This window comes from Thermobia domestica, chromosome 9, assembly GCF_964235325.1.
Source record: "Thermobia domestica chromosome 9, izTheDome1.hap1.1, whole genome shotgun sequence".
Taxonomy (NCBI): Eukaryota; Metazoa; Arthropoda; class Insecta; order Zygentoma; family Lepismatidae; genus Thermobia; species Thermobia domestica.
Window position 1 is genome coordinate 134,812,357 of NC_137462.1, and position 23,197 is coordinate 134,835,553.

A 23,197-nucleotide genomic window follows, 5' to 3' on the forward strand; every position below is an offset into this window, starting at 1 on the left:
TTTCAGGTAGAATGCGTTACAGTTGTTTAAAGTGTTTTAAATCTAGCCCGAAATAACAAACTTATACACAAACATTACCTCTAACAAACTTATTGCACTAATGGGTTAATTAAAGAAATCTAACAACCGGTTGAAAATCATTCGGAAATACTTTTTGCGATAAATTTTCGCTGTCGTTAGCGCACCAGCGTGTCTTTCGAAAAATTTACGTTACTCGAAGAACTACATTTTGGAAAATCTTCTCCCTAGTAGGAATAATGTTGGTGGGATATAAACAATTTTTTCCTAGATGTCCTCGCTTTCTAATCCGAGCTGCCTTTCTATTACCAGTATCTACACTTGAAGCAAATTCATCAGTGCACTAAAAACACTAAATCGTACCACACCATTTTAGTCCTCTAAGTATAACTGTTACTACCGCTTGTTAAATAATAACCACCTAAACCTTACGGTTGGTGGTTATTTAGAAATATTAATTAAAGCGTCAAAGAGTATCAGCTATGAAGTAACTGATAACAATATTCCCATATTGGAAAATAAAGATACTCTGTGGTGTTTTCTACTTTTGTTTCATTCCACCTCGATCTATTATTCTTTTATGCACGAGCACACGAAATTACTCCATACCTCTTATTCCTGAAATACTTTTTTTTTTCTTATTAATAAACATTATAAGCAATATGGAACCACCTCATATGTATTAAAAAGGGTCTAGGTATGTAAGTTTATGTGGAAAGAATGTATAATAGTGACCCTACTTAGTCCTCCTTTTTGATCAAAAATTCCTACTGTTTACTTTCGAGCGACGAAAGGAGAGAAGAAAGTACGATGATTGTGAAAAAAAAAAATCGAGGTTTCAACGGATTTGTGTGTTTTATGGCCCATATATATCGAAAAAGTGATTTTTCGACATCTGTCCGTCCGTTCGTCCTGATGTACACTCACCTAGGCAATACCGTTCAATGTATTTTAACTAAATTTTAAACTCAAAGTTTTTATGTGATCTCCCGGAGAAGGAGGAGGACGGGTCCAATTTTCTCCTTACCTCTAAAAATAGGTAGTATAACCTCTATAAATAGTTTTAAAATGCTATTTTTTTTCCAAAAAACGACTCTAACGATCTTGTTTTTACTTCAAAAATCAATTTTCCAAAAATAATCCCATCATATGTTATAAGTAATTTCTTTGGGGAAAATGGAGAAAATGTAGTTTATTCTTTGGGATGGGTTTTCTTTTGAATGGTTTTCTTAAAAATGACTCAAGCCATTTAGTTTATATTTCATAAATAAATATTTCATTACTAACTTTATAATATTGTGTTAATTATTCCATGGGACAGTTTACTCTTGGGATGATTTTCTTTTTAGACTACTTTCTCAAAAACGATGCAGGTGATTTTGGTCACATTTCATAAGTAAATGTTTCATTATTATTCTTATAAAGTTTCATAAACCATTTCTATGAAAATATCCAGAAGGGGTAGTTTATTCTTACGGCGATTTTTTTTTTTTTTCACTTTTGTAAAATACCACTCATGTGATATTACTTTATAAACAAATATTTCACTATACTCCGCGTCACCCGAATTGACGTGTGATATGAGCCAATAAGCTCGTAGTGCCCTGTTATTAAACCTTCAGGGACGAATCTAGTAATTCATAATTGTCCACAAATATGAACAAAATCAATTATGAATGATTAGATTCCTCCCTAGAGGTTTAATAACAGGGCACTGCGAGCTTATTGGCTGATATCACACGCCAATTCTGGTGACGCGGACTATAATAACCCTAATATATGGCGTAAATTATTTGTTGTGGAGAAATCTATTAAGAGATATTTTAGTTTTCAGGATGAGTTTTCTTCCGGTAAAGCTTTCTGAAAACGCCTTATAATTTTGTTCATGTTTCGCAAGAAAAGGTTTCATTAATAACTACAGCACAACATGATTTAGTTTCGAGAATTGAAACGAGAAACTTTAGTGCGGTAGTCCATACCTTTTATTGATATTCAAGTGTCTCTTAAAATTTTAAAAACTGTTACGTTGTAGATAATGGTTATTTTGACAGATTAAAGGATGTATGTAAAAGAATCATAAATCATAACTATAACTCATTCTCTGTAACATTCATTTTACTTTGGTGTTAGATTTTTATTACTACTAATATATTTGTTTTATTAAGTAATTTCATAATTAACGATATTATTGTTATTACTTTTAGATATGATTGTAAGATCGCTTAATTCAGTCAGATTTGCACAAACAGCCAAATCAGTGAAGATAAAACTTACAAACAAGAAATCTCCATGTTTGACGTTTGAAATTGAGTTGGTAAGTATTTGTAGACACAAACGATATACTAAGGATTGAGAGCCGTTTTTTTTCTTTCTTTCTTTCTTTTCTTCGGAGAAGTTTACAGGCAAAGTTTGCCTCCATACCGAATATATAGCTCTTGAAATATTTATATAGTAGTATCTGGTGTAGTAAAAAGTAATCCATTATTTTGCCAATAGATGGCTTCAGTAATCTGTATCTCGCGTTGTATAAGTCCGATCGGGTTCAACGAGATGACGTTCAAACGATGAGATTGCGTACTACAAACACTTCAGATAGTTGTGATGAGTTGACTCAGTGTTGTGTGAGCGCGAGCCAAAATGGACACTAGCAAAGAGAAAATACGCTATATTTTACAGTTTTTCTTCGATAAAGGCGAAAACGCAAGCCAGGCGGCTGCAAATGTGAATAGTGTTTATGGTCCTGATACTGTAACAGCCAATCACGCGCAATTTTGGTTTCGTCGATTCCGTTCCGGTAATTTGTTCCGGTAAGATGCACCACGCACTGGAAGGCCAAGTGTCGATAAAATCATGGACATTGTCGCGTCCGACCGTCATGTAAGCACTGTGTCGATTGCACAAGAGCTAAACATTGCACAAAAAACCGTGTGGAACCATTTGCATAAGGCTGGATACAAAAAGAAGCTTGATGTGTGAGTGCCACACGAATTAATGCAAAAAAAAAACCTCATGGACCGAATTTCCATCTACGAATCGCTGCTGAATCGCAACAAAATCGACCCATTTCTGAAGCGGTTGGTGACTGGCGATGAAAAGAGGATCACTTACGACAACGTCACGCAAAAACGGTAGTGGTCGAAGCGCAGTGAGCCGGCGCAAACGGTGCCCAAGCCAGGATTGACGACCAGGAAGGTTTTGCTGTGTGTTTGGTGGGATTGGCAGGGAATTATCTACTATGAGTTGCTCCCCTACGGCCAAACCCTTAACTCGGAACTGTACTGTCAACAATTGGACCGTCTGAAGGCAACAATCGCCCAGAAGCGGCCAGCTTTGGCCAATAGGAGAGACATTGTGTTCCACCAGGAGAACGCCAGTCCACACACATCGATAGTGACTCGCCAGAAGCTCCGGGAGCTTGGTTGGGAGGTTCTTATGCATCCACATTATACCGAGCGATTACCATTTGTTCCTGTCCATGGCGAACACGTTTGCTGGGGAAAAAGTCGCTTCAAGAGAGGCTTGTGAAAATCGACTGTCTCAATTTTTTGTCACTAAGGACAAGGGCTTCTATGAGAGAAACATTATGATATTACCTTCCAAATGGCAGCACGTTATCGAACAAAACAGCGAATATGTGACCTAAATCGGATCATTCTAACTATGGTAAGTCAAGCCTTCAATGTCATGCCAAAATAATGGATTAGTTTTTACTACACCAGATATATCCAAAAGAAAAGTTCTGAAGATATGACACTTTTATAAGTAAGAAGCATGCCAGAACACTAATAAATAAGTGAGTTTCGTTTCACATTTGTGAAATCACTTTTATCTATTACAATTTTACACTATCATTTGCATGATCAATGTCGAAACCGCAAATTGTGGATTTTCACTACTTTCGGTTGATATGCAGGAATAAAGGTGGAAGTGGAAGTTTCCCTTGATACGCTCAATTGATTCCGAAAGATCGCTGTCTGGTATTTATTATCATTTTTACTGTATGGAGATCAATATTTTAACCGGAAGTAGTTGAATTTTTGTCACTTCTAATCTTAGTAGAGAGGTACAGAAGAAGATTGAATCGTTTCTTAAGACGTTGAATCGAATCCGAAAATCAGTTTGTCGCTCTCTACTACCGTTCTTGTTCTAATGCGATCAACGTTGAAACCGAAAGTAGTTGCTTTTACCCAGGGTTGGCTGGAGGATATCTACATACTAAATTTGCAATTTAATACCTCAGTTTTAGCGTAGTGATTATGATACATTGGCCTTAAAATTTTATATGTCAAGTAATAACGGGGTTTTCCCGTTATGCTTTGCATTTAAAGTAATAACTGGATTTTCCCGATGGCTAAAGCGTGAGTTTACCGATTTATATATTATTTTGTATAATAGTTCCAGTTCAACTATTGAAAGTTTTGTCGTTCTAAAATGACTCTTGACGATTACATTAACAAGCACGTAAAGATCAATGCAACGCATTTTTATCAGGAGTGCTGTATGAGTGAGTCGGCAGACTCATTGCATTTGTGGCCAATTAGTCCCGGTTTCGAATCCAAATGGAGGATAATTTTTCTCGAATGTAAACCGACAAGCGGTTTCGATTCCGCTTTAAGCTTATGTGACTCCTTCCAACATAACTCGGTTGTTGCATAATAATACCAAGGCGAGACAAACTTATTTCTGTCCATACGTGATATAAATACATAGAGAAAGTTATTTAAAGCCTCCAAAAAAACCTGGTTTAAACCCTCCCTTCCCTCCCACCCCCCCAAAAAAGGCCGGGTTTAAAGAAAAAACGGGGTTTAAAAAATGTTTTTTGCCAACTCTGTTTCTACCACTTTTGGCTTCAATAGAAGGTTAACGTAGGAGATTTAGCATATTCTTTAAACACATACCTCTTACCGTTTGTGCTCCATGAAGATCAATATTAAAACTGGAAGTAGAAGTAAATTTCTACCACTTCGGGTTTTAGTAGACTGATACGGGCAGAGATCGCACCTTCTCCATGTGACGCTAAATTGATTCCGGAAAAAGCGCTTGTAGTTATTTATTACCGTGATTGTTCTATAGTGATCAACGTTGAAACTGGAAATGGTTAATTTCTACCACTTTCAGTTTGAGTAGAAGGTTAACGGAGGAGAGGAAGCTATTATTGGGACACTGAATCAATACTTCTCGATATCACTTACCATTTTTTATACCTGTCGGCAGACAGATGGACAGACATAGCCGTTCTATAAGACTTCCGATGCTTACATATAGCATAATTTGGAAGTCTAAAAATGCAGTAACTCAGTTTCTGTCACGAATGAAGATAATTATCGACTCTTCATATTAATGTTATGATTACATTCTAAAGCATCTCATCAACTGAGGAGTCGTGTTCCGAAAGGTAGGAAAATAAATATCATAGAAAGATAAGATACAGTTATGTATAAAACTTTGTCTTACTCGGTTTCAAGATGTTTTAAAGAATTCCAACACAGTACTGGGGTAGTTGGCGTAATGTATATCTTGGAAGAAGGAATAGCAAACTTATTATCTGGTATTTCGTGACACAATGCTTGAAAAAAATAAAATAAAAATAAAAAGTAAATAACCAAATAAATTGAAAATCAGTCGATGATCATACCATAAGCTGTTCCTCATTTCATGAAGAATTAAGTACGTATAATATCTAGTAAATTTGATCACATCCATACGGATCTTCCCATTGCATTGGATTTGAATTTAGAGTCCCGTTTAACAACGAGCTATATGAGACGTGAACTCACAGATTAACATCAAATCCAAACCACATGAGTTCCCGCCGGGAATCGAATCCGGATTTCCCACGCCAAACAGGCGCGTACGCTATCCACATGGCCTCAAGGGAACTCCCGAAACTTCTTATGTACTTGTAAGTATTACATATTATAAACATATGCAAAATTCTCCATGAAGTGGTTTGGCATTATTATTGCTACCTAGAAGTCACGGACATCTCTCATGCCATCAGTTTCAATGCCGTTGTCTATCCAATTATGAAGGATAAAAGCACCATGCGTCAGATCAGTTATTAAGACAGTAGTTGTTCATGGTCATACAGAAGGAATTAGAATTTGCGTTTATAGTTTATGTATTTTGCATTATTTTACATAGGTTCAGCCGGATTGCATGAACGGGTTGTTAAAAGTGACTCTTCACCTCCAGAGCCATACTTAACGAATAATAATAATAATAATAATAATAATAATAATAATAATAATAATAATAATAATAATAATAATACTTATACTTTATTGCTGTTTTTGAAAATCAATATACAAAATATCAAATTAAAGATGGTATGTGACCTACTCCTAGTTACTATTACTAGTATCATTGAAATGAATAAATTAATAATACTAAGTCAACTTACTAGACTGATCATATAACTGATTGTTAAATGATTTGAATGACATTACTGCGCATATTGGTTGCAAAGCATATTCTCGTAGTGTTAAAGCGTTTTAATGAAAGCTGTTTAGATATAAGAGGAGTAATTTATAGCCAATTCATAAGAACTGTTCTGCATAAAAGAAAATATTTTTAAAAAATCAAATATATCAGTAAAAAAAAAAAATCATTTCTTATACGTATATAAAATGTTACAAATTCCTTCTTATTAATAATGATGACTTTATCACGTTTCTTTACGACTGTTTCTATTATTTACTAATTATTATTCTGCATATTTAAGGCATTCCCATTTTTCGATGAGCTCCCTCGCGGTTATATGTTAGTGCACGCGTCTGTGGCGCAGGAGGCTCGAGTTTGATTTCCGGTGGGTACTTAATGTGGTTTGGATCCCACGATAAGTGGTTAGGTTCATGCCTCATATAGTTTCAATACTGAAAGGGACGCTAAACTCTAAATCAACCTATCCATTTTTCGAAGAAGTGTGCTGTTAAAAGATGCCATTTCTCGAAGACTTGATTGACTGAAATTTTAAACTATACTGAATATGAAAATATTAGGGGGGGGGGGGGCGCATTTAGGATGCAAAATATGATAGAACTGATCGAACGAACTCAGCTTGTGTAAAATATAGTCACTGTGGCTCAAAACTCTCTCGGTCTAGTGGGATCAGAAAGCAACGAAAAAAGAACTGAATCTGCTAATGCTAATGCTGATTATTTATTTAAATTATTGTCACAATTGATAAGTACATGATAGGTTATAACGATCTTGGTCAAGTAATGTATACATTATAATTAGGAGGGTTATTTTTAAATTAAGGCGCGATTGTCAATAGAAACAAAACTAGTAAAGATAGTGCCACACATTTTTGAGTACTTCCTCCGTAGGAGCTATTATTGTCTGTTCCCCTACCTGAAGCAGTTTTTTCCCGGTGAACTGTTCGACACCGATGAAGAAGTGAAAATAACGGTTAAAGATTGGCTTCGGTCACAGGCTAGTGATTTCTACGACGTGGGCATACAAAAGCTTGTTGAACACTATGATGAATGTTTAAACAAACACGGTAACTATGCAGAAAAATAGCTTGATTTGTACAGAGGTAATAAGCAAAAGGATGTAGCATTATCTTTACTAGTTTTGCTTCTCTTGACAATCGGACCTAAGTTAAAGAATAGCCCTTGTATATTCGTGGATGTTGTTATATTTTTAAAAGACTGTTTTGTATTTCTTGAGTTCATGTGTATTAGTTTGGTACTTTCTTTAATACAGTATATCGATGTAATTGGAGAAGAATTTTTTTAAAAGTTTATTTTAGTTTATCTGTGCATATTTGTGATTGGTTGGATAAACGCAAAAGGTATTTTGATTTGTAGATCAACTGTTGTGTAATTTTGGTTTGCAAAGTGAAGTATATTTTTGCTAAGATTTACGGAGTAGAACTCATATTTTTATTTGTATCATTTCAGCCATCAATGGCATCGTGTTCAAAGATATGTGTACATGATATCCCAGTTACGGTAATTTCACGTAAAATGTGGATTCTGTATCAAGAACCAGAAATGCCTCAATTTGACGTAAGTATTGCTTCCATTTTAGTATTTATTTATTTATTACTATCTTTCAGTAAAAATTTAAAGATTTTATTGATGTAAATTCGAATACAGTACGTTAGACATTAAATATTTGAAAGTATGATACTTTGGTTCCGATGAGTCTGAAAAAAAGAAAAATCTAGCAAATTTAAAAAAAAAAAAAAAAAAAAAAAAAAAAACACATAGACAAAAAATTATTGCGGTACAAAGTAGGACAAAAGGGAACAGAGCATTGATTCTGTAAACATATATCTCAACCTTCAATTCTATCAAAAATTTAAAAATTAATGTAAAATTAAAAGTTTCCGAACGTTACATAATTCTAAAGCACACACTGGAAGATGAATTATTTGAGTTAATAATAAGAATGTAAAACTAATTTAATAATAAATTGGATGGGTTTGAGTTTAGCGTCCCGTTCAGCAGCGAGACGTGGACCTACAGGTTAATGTGGGATCTAAACCACATTAGCTTCTGCTGGAAATCGAACTCGGCGAAATAATAATCTCTCACGCTAGAGGGTGTTAATAGAGTTCATATGCATTGAAAGTTTAATATATATTCGTATATTCACAAGTTGCTATGTCATATTTGTAGTGTTTTTCGGTGTTTTCATAAATGTTGAAAATGTGTGCAGTAAATTCTAATCTTTTTTTCTCCCTTTCTTTCCTTTTTTTCCAGATTAGTGTTCAGATGCCTAGTCTAAAGATCTTAAGAAACGTGGTGGAAAGAATGAAAGCTCTTAGTTCACATCTTTTTATGATAGCAAGTGCCAGTGGAAAACTTACTTTGAAAGTTGAAACAGACATGGCAGTTGTAGCTACTCATTTTAATAATCTTAATGTGGAAATTGGAGGTACTAACATTTTAAAACTATTTTTTCTCCTTTCTTGTCCATAAATTCTCTTATTCATATGTATATAATCATTTTGTTTGCTTCAGCATTATTGATTTGTGATTTATATTTCTGCTTGAATGACATATAATTTATTATTGATATTTGTACATATATAAAGCGTATTTGTTGTTAATAATATAACGTGACTAGTATTGGTTTAAGTACCAGAAAAAAAGTATTGAAAGTATTCGTATAAACAAAACAACAGTGCAATCAAGATGTGAAAACCATACAAGTAATTGTGATACCTCTCTATTATAAACGCTTATTATACCTAAGCAAGTAGAAACGATTATTTAATCGAAATATGAATATTTACTTTGCTTTAAAAATACTTAAATTTATTTGCTCATGACCAAAAATTACTGCACAGTATTCGAAATAAGCTGCCTTTATTAAGCTTTCGGCATTCGTGAAACACTTAACGAGGTACGGTACCTACTGTTCCGTTGTGCGAAGAAAATAATATTTAGTTTTAAATGTTTTATCGGTGGGAACTCATATGATTCTAGCTAGAACTTACGTTCAAGAGAAGTTACTTATGTCAGCACCACAAAACCACCCGTATCATATAGTGGAATAAAGCCCATGTAAGCCAAAAATGTGATAATTTGCATTCGCGGAACCGTTATGTTTCTGCTGCAGTAAAACAATTTGAAGAGTTAAAGCAGAAAGCTCAGTGGTGTTGAGTATCTAAACAAAGCATCTTTGCTTTTTACCCTATTGATTTATATGGGTAACTATTGTTTTGTTTCCTTCAAAGTGAGCTGGAATTTCAATTATGTTATTTTGTAGATTTGTTTTTCAAGTCTAGTTATTTATTTATTTATTTGTTTATTTTTTAAATTGACTTTGCATTATATATAAATACAAGGTGTTTCTAAACACTAACAAAGGGGATTTCTGTCACTAAGATAAGACAAAAAGTACAGTCAAACCTCAGTGTAGAAATGCTTCCTTTCGGCACCATTACCAGCCGAAAATTTGTCGAAATAATGCAGGAAAAAGAGCCTAGCTCGAGAACAAAATGTCGGATTAAAAGTTAGGAAAAAAGGAATGTTAATTATTTGCAGTCGTAAATTCCATGTATGCACAATTAGATGTGATGCAAGTGCGGCACAGGTAATCACCAAAGGTACTGGAGAATCCTGGGTTGTTTTGCCAGGTGAATCAGCGGGAAATTCGTCTGATCATAGCGGCGAAAGAAAATATTTTTACACCCAGGTGGGCTATCTCTCTAATTGTCTACAACCGACAACGTAACTTATTATTGTCATTATTATCTTTCTTCTGTAGCATTTGATCTTTTTACTATTTAATGTATTGTTTTTCTTTCAAAAGTAGAACATAAATAAGTAAACATATATTTATAATTATTTCCTTATGCTTGTATTGAGAATGTTGAGATATTAATTTTTTTGTATAATTATTGTTTGGAAATAACGTTCTATTGTATTTTAAATTGAATATTGTATTGAGTTAAATTTGACTTATAATAAGTATTTACAATAAGAAAATAAGTTTATGCTGTATTTAAAAAATAAGAAGACTTTTGGATGGCTATGGAAATGGTAGAGGTAAAAAAAGATTTTTTTTTTTCTAAACCTAACCACAAATGATAGTATTGCGTGTCAGGTAAAATTTAATGCAGTTATAGAAATTGACGAAAAATCAGGGAAATAATGGTAGAATTTCAGTGTGAACCCTATACTAAGAAAAGTACAGTGACGTTCCATCAAATATCAAGGGAAAAAGGTAGAAAGGAAAAGAAAAATAGCTGTGAAGCTTCCAGGTAGAGATCTTCACGTACCGGAGATTTTTTAACGCGGGCCCGGCACGTGAATTCATAATATGAAGCCGGAAACCGAGCCAGAAACGTGTTTTAGCATTTAGACCCGAGCCCGTGTGATAATTAAGTGAGCCCGAAATAAACCCGAATTACAGAAACTTAATATGAGTAATTAACGCAGAATTGTATTTTTATTTATAACAATTAGAGGTTTAATTGTGTAGTTCACTTTTACAGGGCTTATTTTCCACTAATACGTATTTTCGTTTTCGTAATTTTGTAATATTTTCTACATCCGTTGTGTTGCGATTCAGTTTCGGGAACATTTGATTTATCTTTTTACAAGTGAAAATTGGAATGCTATATTTTTTGTGGAGAATTTGTTAAAGAAAGCTTCTCATATCAACAAAAGAAAGAAATAATAATAATAAAATATAAACATTGTCTTGAAGAAAGAAGAAAGTAATACAACTTGTTTTGAACGCTTTTGTTCCTTTAATTCAGTGTAACAAACAGTACTTTCACTTACAGATAAGCTAAACATGTTTATTTGTTACTTTTAATTTTTCTCTCCATTACTAGTTTATCTTTACTCTCGATTGTATAATGATAATAATCAAAATTTTAGTATGGGCGTCTCCAGTTACAAATTTAGATGTGGTTTTAAATGTTCTCCAGATAAATGATCCGATAAAACATCGTTACACAGTATATTTACAAAGCTAAGGCCCGAGAAATACGGTTCTATATTTAAAAATTTACTGCCCGTGCCCGAAGTGATCTATGCTTTGTAGGCGTGAGCCCAGCCTACGGGCGAGTCGGGCCTAAGCCCGAGCCCGTGCAGACCTCTACTTCCAGGTCGGCACCATAATGGCATTAAGTCATACAGTAGTTTTTGGCAGATTTAATGTAGAGTTTAATGGAGGAAGATAACACTAGTAGAGGATAGGTTGGTCAGTAAAAGTAGTAGACATGAAAACAACGATAAATGAAGAGAGAAATATGATGATGAAGGATATTGTTTTTGTATTTTTATTATATATGTATAGTTACGGAAAAAACAATACAGAAAAAATAAAATACAGAAACAGGAAGATGAATAGAATTGTTAGCAAAGAAAAATTATGGACAATACTGAATTAATAATTTCATTAAGAAAAGTAATAACATTAATGAGAGATAGCACAGAACGAGAGAAATGTGTGAAAGCAATAGTGCATATAATAATAATAATATTAAAAAGAAATTGATAAAGATAAAATAACTGTATAGGAAATTGACAGAATAGTGAGGTAGGTTATTATTGACGGCTAAGTTTAGAGACGACTCACGGATGGGGTGGTAAGTTTATACATGATAAGTGGAGGAGACAGGGTGGAAAAAAATCATGATTTTTTAAATAAAAATCATTTTTGTTGACTTTTTTGATTTAAATCGATTTTTTTTATTTAAATCGATTTTTTTGATTTAAATCAAATCTTTCTCCTCGTATAATGCAAGTCGCGAACTGGAGAAAATACATTAGGAATTAATATTAAATGACAATTATGCCATTTAAGTGAAAGTGTTTTGGTTTAATTTTCAGTTAATCCCCAATCGTTAACCTATTTCAATCCCAAACAATGTTTCTTAAGCATTAAGGAAAAAACGTACAGCAAGGTTTATCAACACGAAACTTTTCTTTTCACGAAAGTTACTGATATTTGGCAGGGGTATATTTTTAGAAAATCGGAAATAGCCAGCGGCACGAAATACATGTCAAGTACATAAATTTCGCCTAAAATTAACTAATTAACTCTATGGCCTATGGAACCCGGAGGTTCAATGCCGTTCACAAAAACTCTCCACTGACTTCTATCCTTAGCCAACTGGATTCAGTTTCTACTTTGTATTCCTATTTCTGCGAGATTCACCTTAATATTGTCATCCCATCTGCGCCTAGACCTTCCTAATGGTCGTTTGCCGATTGGTCTTCCAGTTAAGAATTTGAAAATGTTCCTATTTTCTACATGACCTGCCCACCTGAGTCTCCTAGACTTGATAACCCTAACAATGTTTGGTACACCGTATAAATTATGTAGTTCCTCGTTATAAAGTTTCCACCATTCCAGTTCCTCTTGGGTCTTAATATTCGTCTCAGGATTTTGTTCTCAAATACTTTCGTCTCAGGATCTTGTTCTCAAATACTTTCAGTCTACGTTCTTCCGTCATAGTAAGCGACCATGTTTTGCAACGATACCAGTCAGACAAAGTCAGGGAATTTAATTGTTTCAGGGAAAAATCTTTCCCAGGCTGTGAGAGATGAAGGAATGTCACTAAAATAGTCATAAATTACAGGTAATAAATATAAGTTGGGGGCGCGCGGGTTCACTGATAGAGCGTTCTCCTCCGGTGTTTGGGGTCCCTGGTTCGATCCCAGCTCGCGCCGTGTGGACTTTGTGCTGGACAAACACCGTGCTCGTGGGTTTTCTCGGGGTTCTCCCGTTTCCTCCCACTTTTTTCATTTCATTCATCTCTCATCATCACCGTCTCCTTTAGCCTAACCGGCATAACCGTGGGACGTAAAACTGAAAGATTTCATTTTCATGATTTAAATATAAGTTACTTTTCGTGAGTTACACTAAGAAAAAAAAAAAAGAATGACAGAGTCAGGGAAAATTATAATTTTGTCAGGGAAAGTCAAGGAATTTAATTATGCTTGCTTGGTAGACACCCTGAGAACAACAGTCATATATATTTTAATCTTCAAATTCCTGGAAAGAATTCGTGACAAGAGATTTTGAACTGAATAATAAAAAAAATTCCCTGCTTTTAGTCGACATTTTATTTCTTCGTTAATATCGTTTTCGTCTGTTAATACTGATCCTAGATATTTGAAAGAATCCACTTTATCAAAAGTATTATTCGATATTTTAACGCATCCAAAATTTGCCGTATTACGAATCCGAGGAACTTCTATGTATTTAGTACATAAATTTCGCCTAAAGTTTTAATTTTTTTTTTTTGTTTCGGAAAGGGGATCGGGCCCCTCTAAATACGCCCCTATTATCTAGAAACAAACAAACAGACGTGGACACAAAATAATTTTTGTTTTAAATGTCCATGGTGATTTCTCCGTTCGAATAGTTAACGATTTAAAAACCCTATGTTACGAAGAGAAGAAAGCAGGATTCTCCCGTTACCCGTACAAAGTGGGATTTTCCCTAATCATCCTCTGTATGATACTCGTTTTCATACTGTGCTGTACATACATTTGAGTCTCATTGTACTATGATTATTATCTTCCATAGTCGAAATAACAGAACAGAAACGGGATTTTACTTAACTTTCACTTTAAATTAATTTATTTCGGAATTTGATTTAAATCAACGATTTTTATTTAAAAAAATCAAGTGATTTAAATCTTGATTAAAATCGTGATTTAAATCAGACTGATTTAAATCAATCCACCCTGGGAGGAGATAATTAAGTTTGTATTACAGCAATTCCTCCATACTACGAATTCAACAATATACAAAAAATGCACAACTGGATTCAGAATTAAGGTTGGGTCTCTGGCATACCGTTTCAAAGCGTTAATTATTACAGTACCCAGTCCACTTCCTGAGCAGCTAACATTTTTTCATTGGATTCTGTTTGGTTTGGGTGGCTCAGCACCTACTCAAGGGTGATAGAATGTATGGGTCTTTAGGGAACAGGCTGGGTAACGTCATTGTTAACGTATCGGCACGGTAAGCAGGAGACCTGGGTTCAATTCTCGCTCCAGTCGCGCATTTGTTTCATTCTTTGTGTATTTGTAATGTTTCCTTTTTTTATCTTTTTTCTTTCTTTTCATTTTTCTTTTTTTTTTTCCCTAAGGGACAGTGGAAGAGTCTTGGGAAATAATTTTGAAGATACTTATGACGTGGACTGTATCGTCAACTATACTATTGTGATGGGTTTTGTTATAGAATAGGGAACATAGGCAATTTGAAAGCTGCAAGAGGATCATTGATTGTTAATGCAGGTCAAAATAAGAGTCTTGCCAGCATACAAGACTGGCCAGTAGATGCATTTAAGGATGTAAGTGAGATTCGAAAATTTGGAATATCGGAATAGTGCAATGTGCTTTATCTTTGTGATTCGAAGCTCGAAAGCAAAAGTTGAGTTGATTTTGAGTTTAACGTCCCGTTCAGCTACGAGGCTCTATGAGACGTGAACCTACTGATTAACGCGGAATCCGAACCACATGAGCTCCCGCCGGGTATCGAACCCGGGTCTCCCACGAGAAAGGCGCGTATGCTAACCACTTAACCACGAAGGATCTCAGAAAGTAATAGAGTGCCCAGTTGCGAGCCCTCAGGTTGCGCCCATGAGAATATTTTAGGAAACAATTTTTCATTGAAAATGGTGGAATCAAACTGGAGAATATTGAAGTTGGAAGAAAGAATGGTAAATTTCGAGGTTGCGCCCAAGCCCGTGGCGAGGATGGGTACCTTTGTTCATAACTTAAATTGTTGTCAACTGTTTTGCGCATGAGTTGTTGGTATTTCTTAGATGGAGATGCGGTATGTTTGCAAGAGACCAGTTTCCATAATGAGGGTGTGAATGTTGTGGGAGCCTTTGCAAACAAATTTTCGGCAGGGCGAGAAAGTCTTTTCCGTTTCACGTGAACTGATGAATGTGGAATAAACAAGATTCGTTAGCACGTTAAAGTTTTCACATTGTTTACACAAGTTATGTATAGTAACAAACGTTAAAAGCATTTTTACGTACCTTGCGCAAAAGTAGTTGTATTTTATTTTCTCCCTCTACCACTACTTCATTTGCTTGGGGCACTGCAATTTTCTTTGGGATATCACCTTATGAACGTTAAATTGAGAAGCGAATCAAATTCTGGCTATTTGATTCCTTCATCAATGTTCCCTTGGGTATATAGTTAAAAAAAAAAATCCTAAAATTTACGTTAATTAATTGTAAAATGCATATTTACAGTCGCACTAAGAATAACAGCGAATTCCACATTTATCTTTTGATTCATACTAGCGAACTCCCGTTTTTAGGAATAGTGAAAACTCCTAAGAAAATTGCAGTGCCTAAAGGAAGTGAAATATTGAGAGAGGGAAAGAATAATATAAACTACTTTTGCGCAAAGTAGTATATTCTTGTGAAGATTCATTAATTTCTGTAGTGAATGGAAGCTTGAATGGCACTGAAAAAAATGGAATATATCATTTACATCCTTAAATATATACACTGACTGTTCAGCCTTTTATGCTGGCGAAACTTTTCCAGCAATGATTAACGTAGATAATGTAGACAGAATGGAACAAAGTAGAAATGCTTTCAAAGTTTTTTACTGGAAATCCAATCGGAAAACGTCCATTAGAAAGACCGAGGCGCAGACGGAAGGACAATATTAAGATGAATCTCTCAGAAATAGGAATGCAAGATAGAAACTGGATTCAGTTGGCTAAGGATAGAAGTGAATCGAGAGCTTTTGTGAATGCGGAATTGAACCGCCAGGTTCCATAGGCCATAGGGAGAGAGAAAAAAAACTTTAAAGAATCATTTAACATTTATAAACTATAAATGAATTATTTTATTATTCGTTTTTATAATGAGAAAGTTATTTTTCTAGCTTTTATCTCTCCAAAGACTTCTAAAACTTTATCTAAGTTCAAAAACCTGCTAGCTAATTTCAGATTCAAAATGCCAAACAGATTCAAATGTTCTTGCTGAATTGATAATCTTAAGTAAGTTTTAATCAATTTCAACTTGGTAAACTCCTTTTTTCAAGTGCTACAGACGAGAGGATTGTCAAGATAACCGTATATTATTATGTATTCTTGTGTGAAAAACTGAGAATAGATTGCACTCTAGCGCGGGTACTCTTTGGACGTGGGGCGAAATTGGAAGCAGTCGTTCAATCGATTTAAGTCTGGTCCTGGTTCTTTTCCCTATTTAGAAGCGCATTATGTAGTTAAGTTTTTGCATTGTATACAAGCTCCTACATATCGAAAACGGATTCTTGGGTGTCTGCCAGTCCTTTCGTCCAGCTTGCCTAGAGGCCATACTCTTCAATATATCGAGACCAAATTTAAAACTTAAAGTTTCGATAAATTCTTTAGAGGAGAAAGTTTCAAATTTTCTTCCTAGCCCTAAAAATAAGGGTGAAAATCTAAATTTCCGAATTGCTCGAAAACTCTTTAATGATTTTCACATTTCATGATTCAATGTTTCATTCACTCTATAATAAGGTATAGGTAATTTTTTCTAATAATAATAATAATAATAATATATATATATATATATATATATATATATATATATATATATATATATATATATATATATATATATATATAAAATTTTTATTTTTGCCTTAGACAGTCTTCACAGAAGCAACTCTGGTTATTTTGTTCAAATTTCATAAGTAAATGTTTCATTAATAACTAGGTAATATGACATAGTTCATTTATCCTGAAAAAAATTACAAGAGATAATATGTTAGAACGTTAATTTTATGCACCATAATATATAAAGGATATCACCTTTAAGTGTTTAAATCGAGTACATTTCATATGATGCTTCTCACCATTATTTCACGGACACAAGTTCTCAAAGTCACTAGACACTTTCCTGAAACTCAAATATCACATAAAAATATATTCGAAAAATCTTAAGAATAATAAAAGTATATTCCCTCTTATGTTCCTGCGTAATGACGTAACGTTCGCCGTAGAAGATACGAGGAAGCTGGAAAAGGTATCGAAATTATAGGGATCTAATTAAAAGACATACTAGGTATGTAAATATTTATTTTCTTATTTATCTCAAGGGATAGTTTATAGTTTCGGGTCAGTTATTCCCGGACGACTTTCTCATAAATGACTCAGGCGATTTTGTTCATATTTCATAATTAAATGTCTTATTATTAGCCTGATGATATGGCGTAACTCACGTCTCCTGAAAAAGTCCACAAAGAATAGTTTACTCTAGGTTTTTTTTTTTTTTTTTTTTTTTTTTTTTTTTTGACAGGCGATGTTGTTCATATTACGTTAATAACCTTATAATATTTCGTAAATCACTTCTCACGAAAATATCCAGAAAAAAGTGGTTGATGTTATTTTTTGACAATTTCCTCTAATACATTTTATGCGATTTGATTGATATATCATAAACAAATATCTTACTTATAACTCTAATATATGGCTTAAATTATTTCTCACGAAAAATTCCACAAAATGTATTTTATTCTTATGGGTGAGTTTTGTTCGGACGAAGTTTTCCGAAAAAGTTTTGTTTGTTATATATACTTACATACATACATACGTATTTAATATATATATATATATATATATATATATATATATATATATATATATAAGGAAGAAAAATCAGTAATAACTGCTGCATAACACGATTTAGTTTAAGAAATTAGAGCAAGAAAGTTTAGTGTGGTGGCTCATTCCTTTTATTTCTTACGTGTTTACAACAAATCAACAAACTCGACTTAACATAAATTTTGACTTGCGCAGAGAACGCTTCGTTTATTTAAATCAAGAACTGTCTGTATCTTCCTCTCCGATTAAACTCTCTTTTTTCAACACCGTCACGTGACCGCATTCCAATATGGCACCTGTCTACGCTTCATAGCTACTTTGCTTTTTAGTTTCACTTTCGTCTTTCTTCCAACGTCCTATCTCCCGTATTTGATGGATTTATAGTGTTTGTAACGTTTCCGCTATTTTGGTAAGTAATTCGTTTCCGATACCCACTTCGAGCTGTTTTTGTTTCCATCATATACATATATCCAAATATATATATATATATATATATATATATATATATATATATATATATATAGCCTTCCGTTCACCTTTTCACGTTTTTCTGCATTGTAATGCAACTTATTATCTGCGAATTGCTTAGTGGACCTAATAGAACAGTTGGTAGGCATCAATTACTATATATATATGAGGACCTGAAGTAAATGAAGATCTGAGTGCCATTTAAACAGTTTTGAGATAATGATGCTTTTCCTCGAGTATTTGTGCCGTGCACATAAACCTCACGCATTCTATTGGCAATGATCTGGACCACTACGCACAGGTTTGGCGCTTAGATCCGAATATATTTAAACTGGCTTGGCCCATAGACCATCATTCCGGTTATAAATCGAAATTTCAGAAAATGGCACTTAGATCGAAATTTACTTCAGGTCTTCATATATATTTTATTGTTGATCATTTCGTTGCCAATGTCGTCGTAATTGATTAAAAGATGTATTTTTAGGCGATGATAAACATTTCAACTAACTCCTTCCTTTAATAATATTTTGTAAATACTACAAAATTTTCCAAATAAATTGTAATACTATTCTTTGTGTTTCTCTGTAATTTAATTAGTGGGTGGAGGTCAGTGAGCATTAAATTCTTGAATACTGTAATAGATGATAATATTAATTTTGACACATAGACAATCTACTGAGAGTCCAACAAGTAAGTACAAATTTTCCTCTTTCTTTTCTTGGTATAATAAGAACACCAAACAAGAGTACCTAGAGGCGATAGAGAGAATACTTGGACGGCCAGAATAGGAATAAAGAAATTTGCTCAATTTCTTACAGGAGAACAAGTTAATCCCCACAAAGTGATTTGTAGTAAGTACAGAATTCTTGTTTAAAATAATGAAAATTTGCATGTTAGAAAGAAAAAATTAAACTTGGAACAGGTTTTGCATACTCATGACTTTTACATACTAGTTCTAACTTACTTTGTGGCATTTATATAATGAGTTGATTTGGTAATTTCAATACTCATTGATTTTGTAGTCACCAGTATGCAAAATATAATTTTTCTTTGCTTTCCGGTTTTTCTGCATGGTATGAAAATACAATATCTAGAATACAAGTTTTGCTTGGTAAGGAGTGTAAAACTTACTGTCTATTTATATATATATAAAGTGAAACCTTCCTTAACGGTCACTTCTCAATAACAGACTTCCATAATGCGTACTTCTTTGGCCTTGCAAAAAATATATAAATTATTACGGCTCTCCCTTTCGCGGACACTCATGGATATGGACATAGACAATTTTAATTTCATGCCAGCGTTTCTTCATAACATGCTCAGATCATATTTATTTTGCACAGAAAACGTTTTCTGAAGTTTGAAACATAAATCTATAATTCAGCCACAAAATTCGTTCCCACAAGATGTCAATGACCCGGTGAACCATCAGACAAAACAGTTGCAAGCATGAATTTGAAAATCTTGTGACATGAAGATGACATGTACTATAAAAGAAAATTTCCACACTTGTATTATATTTTGCAGTATTTCTCCAATAATACCTTTCTTTTGCTTTTTTACAGGAAGGGTTTCTCCTTCGTGGTCCTAAAAATTCGAATACTAATCAGTATTTTGATATTTGCCTATATCTATATTTAGACTAATACATTTACTGTGATCCATAGTTACCTCGTGAGATGTAACTTCTGTATCGGACAACTTTCATTTACAGACAGATAATCATGATGGTGTTCGTTCTTCGATGTTGCATTTCCATGCGGAGGTTGTAGCGACTTCTTGAAGTTTCGCAGCGTCTAGTGTGATGGAAAAAAGAAGACAGAGAGATGCTCTCGTTGCGTTTTCAGCAAGTTTATTATCAATGATATGAAAAGTATAAATTTCATATACAGAGAAACCTTCTTTAATCATGCATGGGGTTAGTGTTGAACCTCGTAATGATCTAACGAAGACATGTTTTCTGGAGTTCAAGTCTTTTAGGTGCTTATTTATTTTCATCGAATGAAAGACCTCTGTTTTCATAAAGCGAAGCATGATATTTTACAATAATTTTCCTAAGCATCGAAAAGACAGACATAGAATCACTGGCTTGATGTTCGAAATTTCTGCTAAAATGACTAACATTCAGTAGCTGTGGTCTTACAGAAAACTAGTTGCGCTTCAAATTTCATTGGTTTTATCTTCAAAGTTGTTGTTGTTTGTTGAAGTTTGTCGTCCCTTTTCAATATCGACGATATTTGAGATATGGACTTCGGGTTTAAAGTAAAATCCCCGTTCCAAGCTTTGCCACCGGGAGTGGAACCCAGGAACACGTGCACTAAAGGCCTACCGGGAGGGTTCTGTCTTCCAAGTTCAGGTTTAAAGTTTTACTGTATTTCTTCACGTTTTCAGTTTGTACCACCTTGGTAAAAACATTCAAATCAGAATTAAGTACCTAGTAAATATTTTTATATTTTTTATTTTTTTTTATATATGAACGGAATATTTTACATGTTCATTGTACATTGTTCAGCCTTTTTACTCTGTTATTACTGTTTCTACTTACTGTTTTACATGCTGTGTACACAATGTTTGCTAAGTAAAGTTGAACAATCCCTTGAATATAAGTTTCTTTCTATTGCTTGTTCTCTTTGTACCTCTGAAGTGTAAAGATAATAGTAAGAAAGTAAATACAATAATTCGAAAAATGTTACATCACTAGCGTGTAAAATTTTTGAATAGCTTAAGAAGACAACTATTTCTTTTTTCAAGCACGAACAGAGATTAGTGCAAGTTATTGGGCCAAGTAAAATGAAAATGGATTTTTTCCCCCTACGTCCCACGATAGTGCGTTTTAGGCTACAGGACACGGATGATCTATGGGATGGTAATGATTATGAAAGAATTAGTGGAATGAGAATGTGGAAAGAAATGGGAAACCTCAGACAAAACTATCGAACATAATGTTCCCCACAAACTCACATGACCTGGGATCGAGCAGGGACCCCAGCACCAGAAGCAAGCCCTCTACGTTCGAGTTACCGTGCCCCCAAGCTACTAGGCCATCGTAGTGTTTAATTAATGTAATGTAATTGACGCACAGTAAATATACTTACTTTTTTAAAATTTCACACTCACATAATATAATGTATATGGAATATCGGTTGCCAAATAGGTGCTCCGATTATGCCATTAAAGCTTGATAGAAAAGCATCAGTAACAAGTAAGAGACTGGGATTCAATTCTCGGCAGTCCCGAATTAATTTTTAGGTTTCCTTTCTTCAGCAAATTTTAACTTTTTTAAATATATATGTAGTGAGGTATAGTGTATCTAAATTTTAATTGAATACAAACAGTGTTTTGAGACTATAACGATACACTATTTCAATTGGATACAATTTATTTATTTTTCAGACATTGTTCATCATAAAATGGTGCATATGTTCCTAATTCATGAAGATGTTACGTTGCAGTATTTCATTCCATCCATTGCCTTGTGAGAAATGGGTGTATTGGCTAAAGCTATTTGTAATATACTTTTATTAATGTATGTACTGTTTTGTATCAAAACTTGTTCAATAAAAATACATTTGTTTAAAAAAAAAAGCATAAAGAATTATTTACTGTTGTCAAATTATGAACATGATAGTATTCCGTGTTCGAAAAATAAATAGACCCTAGCTTTCATGTCAGCCTTCACTCTTCGTTAAGGTGAGTGATAAAGAGAGTCGATGCTAGGAAAAGTAAATTCCTGGCACAATCATGCACGAAGATCTATGATCAGCCAAGCAGCATATATTCAAATGGGTATATGTTATGAGCCGCTCATCTCTCCTACTGCCGTTATTTTTTACTTTTTAGACGAAATTTGCGCATCTATTTGTAAACTTCCATAGGTTTAATACAGGGTATTCCATTCCATAGCGCTAGTTTTGAGTATGCATTACAAATTTCTCCTTAAAGGATCTTAGGAGTGTTTGATTTATTCTCAAAATTTGGATGATATTTAAATGTACTATTATTCTATTTTTAGGTTATATTTATACATAATTTTCTTGTATTTTCTTGTAATTCCGTTGTTTTCTTAATTTCGTATTCTCTGGTTTTAAATACTGAAGCCTCGAGTTAATTTTTTCAATCGACTTACGTTTCTCTAGTTTAGTTTAACGTATGAGAATTATTCACCGAGGTTAAAGGAGACGATAATGAACGAAGTGGGAGGAGACAAGAGAACCCTGACAGAACTTACGCGCAGTGTTTCTTTACTACAAAACTCATTTGACGACAGCTAAGAACGAACCAGAGACCCCACGCATCAGTGAGCGTTTTACCACTGAGCCATCGCGATCTGAATTTATATTTCTGTTCGTTTTAATTGTTTTTACAAGATACACATGGTACAGTGCTATTTTCAGCTCTGTGTATATAATACATAATGTACCAACAATATTCAGTCATTATTGAAAAAAATATGTACCAACAGGAGTAAATTGAGTTACTCCACAGCATATTTCTTGATCTAAACTAAATTTGACTTGAATTTTAATTTAGCATCCCTTTCAGCAGCGAGGCTATATGAGACGTGAACGTGGGATCCGAATCACATGAGCTCCCGCCAGGAGTCGAACCCGGGTTTTCCACGCCAAAAGCGCTACGCTAACCGCTTAGCCACAAGGGAACTCTT

The 23,197-nt window shown here is 34.0% G+C and overlaps 1 protein-coding gene across 4 annotated transcripts in view; it reads left to right on the plus strand.

The window, feature by feature from the left end:
* Hus1-like (Hus1-like checkpoint clamp component) overlaps window positions 1-22,103 on the plus strand; it is a 39,396-nt gene extending 17,293 nt beyond the window's left edge. For 2 of the 4 annotated variants that reach the window (XM_081771879.1, XM_081771880.1), the window contains exons 4-8: window positions 2,223-2,332; window positions 7,929-8,036; window positions 8,736-8,910; window positions 19,266-19,385; window positions 21,928-22,103. In XM_081771879.1, coding sequence (XP_081628005.1) covers window positions 2,223-2,332; window positions 7,929-8,036; window positions 8,736-8,910; window positions 19,266-19,385; window positions 21,928-22,013 — 599 coding nt within the window. In that variant the 3' untranslated portion in view covers window positions 22,014-22,103. The other 2 variants (XM_081771878.1, XM_081771881.1) reach the window with 2 other exon arrangements.
* Window positions 22,104-23,197: the final 1,094 nt, after the last annotated feature.